This window comes from Oncorhynchus gorbuscha, linkage group LG02 (genome assembly GCF_021184085.1).
Source record: "Oncorhynchus gorbuscha isolate QuinsamMale2020 ecotype Even-year linkage group LG02, OgorEven_v1.0, whole genome shotgun sequence".
NCBI lineage: Eukaryota > Metazoa > Chordata > Actinopteri > Salmoniformes > Salmonidae > Oncorhynchus > Oncorhynchus gorbuscha.
Window position 1 is genome coordinate 65,759,377 of NC_060174.1, and position 4,830 is coordinate 65,764,206.

Consider the following 4,830-nt stretch of genomic DNA (forward strand, 5'->3'; position numbering starts at 1 on the left):
CAATGTTACAGCTTTCAGAACTTTTGGAGAGGCCTGTTAGACCTCTGAAGTTGGTTTCTGCAGCAGGTGACATTTTTTTCTGATATGAATGAGGATAGCAAACTAAGTTATGACAAGGATGATGCTTATTATTATTATTATGTTTCTATTGATTAATTATCGGCTATTATTTTTATTTAACCTTTATTTAACTAGGCAAGTCAGTTAAGATCAAATTCTTATTTACGATGACGGCCTACCCCGGCCAAACCCGGAGAACGCTGGGCCAATTGTGGCAGCCCTATGGTACTCCTAATCACGGCTTGGATTATAGTTAATTATAATTACTCAGTAATTTTATCTAGTAGGCCTACACCTAATTATTTCCACTTGTTTAATCTTATTCCATATAATGTTGGTTGTATTTCTGGTTTGCATAATAAACCACATATACTGTATGTGAACAGTACATTTATCCCTTCTCCACATACATTTTTGTCATTTAGCACAGGGTTTCCCGAACACTGTCCCCCCGGATGCACGTTTTGGATTTTGCCCCAGCACTACACAGCTGATTTAAAATGAAGCTTTGCTTATTAGAATCAGCTGTGCAGTGCTAAAGCAAAAACCAAAACACTCTTATCCAGTGTTACATTTGCACACTTTTTAAAAGATATATAGATTTGTATATTTTTTTTGCACTGCTCCCCATTGAGAATCGAGCCCACAACTCTGGCATTGCAAGTACCATGCTCCACCAACTGAGCCACACGGGACTTCATGGCCTTCCTGTAACGATGACTGCTGGGGCAGCAGTTGGAGTATTATCCCTGCGATTAGCAGAATTGTGAAGGGTGTCAGGACAGAGGACACAGACTCACAGCTTTCAATTGCATTACTGACATCAATCATCATCTCCTTAATCCTATTCCTCCCTGTGACTGACACTTCGAGAGGTGAGGAGGGGTTTAGTGAAAGGCAGAGGAAGAAAGAAATGGTAAAGGGAAGCTGGTCAACAACAATCAAATAACAGACAAAATGACAGAACGCCACAAAGCAATTCAAAATGGTCAACTTTAATAGATTCCCTGTCACAATAGTTCTGTAGTACAGTGCTGTGTATGTCATTTTGCTAAGTGTTAAGTAGCAGAACAATGAGCAGTGTATCGTTCTACAGTCAGCTTTACATTGCAAGTATTCCTCAAAATCCTATGTTTTTTATTTGTGTCTTTATCAATTTGACATAGCTCTATCCTTCAGTAATTGGAAATATCTTTACATTGTAAGTGTCAACCATGATATTATTGTGGTATTGACTATTGAACACTGAACTTGTGAAGTAATTGAACATATCCAGCTAATTCATGTCATGACCATGTTACAGCTGGTTCTGTATCTTTCTCAATTTATCTTTTAATGAACCACAACCAAATTGTCCTTCAAGGTGGATTGTGGACCGGTAGAAATAATAGTACGTCAATCTCCGGTTCAAAAAAAAAAACAATTGTGTTCTTTATGTCTCCTTTGGGGAGTACATGGAATTGACTGAACATCAAATAGCTTCATTAATCATGAAATTATTATGGAGGGCTTGGGGTGACGTTAATGTGTTTAATGTGTGTGTGTGTGTGTGTGTGTGTGTGTGTGTGTGTGTGTGTGTGTGTGTGTGTGTGTGTGTGTGTGTGTGTGTGTGTGTGTGTGTGTGTGTGTGTGTGTGTGTGTGTGTGTGTGTGTGTGGCCATGGGTACCCTAAAGCTCAGACTGGGACAACTGATACAAAAATATATTTGCCCCCAAGTGACTGAAATAGATTACAACATTCAAATCACTCATTTGGGGTAAAACATATCAGCATTGGAATGGATTGTGATATCAAAGAAATACCAAATGAATTGATCAGTGTCTAGTTAGATTATTTATCACCCAATAAAGTGCCATGTTTGCCCTGTACACCACCCAGTTTGAAACATTTAGATTTCTCCTCATTATTTGGCGGGGGTCTCCCCAGCTTCAGCGTCCTCACTTCCCACCTGGTTCAGCTGAAGGAAAACCAGCACAGGAGTCACGTACTCCATGATCGTCTCCTTCACCCCTTTTTCCAGCAGGTAGCCCTCGGTCTCAATCTCAGTGTTCTCCTGCCCTGCCACCGCCTCCATGGCTGTCTGCAGGTACCGCAGACTTACCAACACTGATGACTGGGAGGGAAGGATAGGAGAAGATAGAAAGGTTATACAGGAGGATGGGCATAATGTATTACTCAACAGCGAGCTACAAGTATAATTAATTGTGGCCACTCACAGGAGTCTGTTCCAGGGACCCTCTGATTGCCACACAGGACATTATCTCCCTTTTAGGTTTTTAGATTGATATATCTGCACAGTACCTGGACCAGGAAGATGGACAGCACCGCAGCACCAATAGTGTTCATCAGGCCCATGTAGTAATTGACCAGAGCCTCCCTGCAGCCGCGGATGTAGATGTTGAGCTCCTCGGTCTGGTGCTCGTAGTTGTAGTGGGCTGAGTTGTTGGTGAGGCGGTCCTGGATGCAGGGTCTTGGGGAACTGGGGTTGCAGCAGCTGAAAGGGACCCCATCAAACAGGTAACGCCCGTCCACGTTGCTCTTAACACGACTAAAGAAGAAGAGATGGGGAAGCATGTACAGAATAAACAGTCTGCATCATGGCTTTGTATCACCTTAACTGCATATTTTCCTAGAACCTTAATGATTTATTTAAATTATAATCTGACATGGGATTATTCCTTTACCAAAGACTGTCAGACTGCTCCCTGTCCTCTAATAGTCTCTGCCAGTACTCACTCCTTCACTTCCTTCGAGCTAAAGTCTAGGTAGCGGTTGCTGATCCACTGGACCTCGAACCAGTCCTTGAAGTCGGTGTTTCCACAGCACTGGAACTCCATCTGCAGGCGGTCAATAGTCTGCTTCTGGAAGCAGCGGCCGGGTGTGTCTGTGTCCTTGTAGAAGCGGATGCCGTTCTTCAGGCCGATCTTCAGGGACCACTCCAGATTCCCCTTCATAGCGTAGCTCATGATCACAGTCGACAGCATGAGGAGTGTGAAAAAGAGGGAGACTCCCCAGTAGGGTTGTAGGAAGGTTTTCCAGCGGGGGAAGCGTCCGGCATCCAGGGCATCCTGGCACATACGGCCAGCGAAGTAGTTGATACCCAGAGAGGCCAGACCCACTATCATCAGGGTGTTGGGCACAGCATGGATCTCTGTGTTGTCCATTACCTGTAGGCAGAAGAACCTCATGCATCAGTCATACTGCAAACTATACAGCATAAACTGATATGTTAGGCTCTCAACCCATTGATCCCGTAATATTGAATCTGTAGAGGTTGGTGATTCATCTCATTCTTTAAAGTGGGAAACATAATTATGTATTTGAGGAAATCAATTAGGTCGTTTTTACTTTGACTGCTATGCCGAATTTGACATAAAAACTATATTTGCTGCAAAAAGGCTGCATTGAGGGAAGCCTTGACTTCCAGGCCTCGCTCTGAGGTGAAAGCCTGGTTGAGGCTACATTGAGGTTAATTTTGTTTCTATTTATGTATTTAACAAGTGCAATAGTTGATAGTATATTATTCCAAGTTCTGAAATCTCAAGAGATAGATGGTAAAGCCTACACCCGTTGTATGTGACAAATAACATTTGATTTCAATCCACGTTCTGTAGGTCAGTTAATCGTATCCCTATTCTCAGTTTATCACCAGTGTGTTCAGACCAGAGACAATTGCCCCCTGTTGATAATGTCCACACCTAACCCCTTATCCAATATGAATACCTCATCACAATCTCACTCATAAGAGCATTATCAAAGGCTCCTGCATTCTGCATGAGATATGATCGTCAACACTCCAATGCATTTTATTGTGTCATGTCTGGAAGCACTCAAAAATAATATCTTAATTTAAGCTCTAATACACTCGAAGAATTAATTTCCCCCGTTTTCACCCTCATGCTTTTCATGCAGTTTATCACCAGAAGTTTACTAGTATCATTCCATTCTACTGTAGAACTTCAATGAATACAACCCTAAACACCAGAGGAGAAATCTGAGAAAGTGAGGCTTCTGGATAAATAATATGTATTGTACTGCAAGAATCATAGTGGCGTTGTGTACGATGTAAAGCTGTAGAGCATTGTGGTACCTCTGCCCTCCTGCGGAGCTCGGTCTTGAGGAAGCAGCCCAGGGTGAAAGTCAACGCTCCGGCCAGTGTGGCCATCCAGGAGAGCAGCCACAGCCCCTGGGCTAGCTTCATTCTCTTCTCAAAAGGGAACTTCATCTTCATCAGCACCATGGTGTTAGTGGGAGTCCACGGAGGCTCCGAGGGTCACTGTGAGAATTGGATGAGGAATGTGGTGATGAAGGGATCTGAGGGGAAGAAGGAGAGTGCAGCAACAGACTGCTGGAGCGATCTGATAAAGGTGGCCTTGAGAAAGGATCGGGTCAAAGGTGAAGAACAGTAAGCCTGGAAGAACTTCAAGCGGAGCAGGTAGAATTCTGAACTGGAGATGGAGTATTCTGATGAGTGTTTCTCAAAGGAGAGACAGTAAGATAATTCTTGATGAAGAAAGGTGGTTTTGTTATCCAAAAGTAAATAAGGAATAATACAACCAGATAGTTTGTGAAAAAAATCTGTGGGGAGAAATAAAAGCCACAAAAAACTTAATTGGTATCTTCTGGATTCATTAGTGGAGGTGTGTTAAAGTTCACATGCTTGATCCCCCCAAAAATGTATTAGAGAAAGTCCAGATGCCCCTTCAGTCCTGTTCTAGCACCTGTGTGCCCATGCTTAGGTAGGTGAGACACAGTGGATTTGGACAATG

General features: G+C 42.9%; 1 protein-coding gene across 1 annotated transcript; it reads right to left on the bottom strand.

Moving 5' to 3' along the window:
• Positions 1 to 1,035: 1,035 nt before the first annotated feature.
• Positions 1,036 to 4,830, bottom strand: LOC124007540 (peripherin-2-like). The gene is made up of 4 exons (XM_046318190.1): positions 4,152 to 4,830; positions 2,798 to 3,228; positions 2,363 to 2,609; positions 1,036 to 2,174 (listed from the first exon to the last, which is right to left on the bottom strand). The coding sequence occupies exons 1-4, from the start codon at positions 4,299 to 4,301 to the stop codon at positions 1,965 to 1,967; spliced, it is 1,038 nt and encodes a 345-aa protein (XP_046174146.1). The 5' UTR covers positions 4,302 to 4,830; the 3' UTR covers positions 1,036 to 1,964.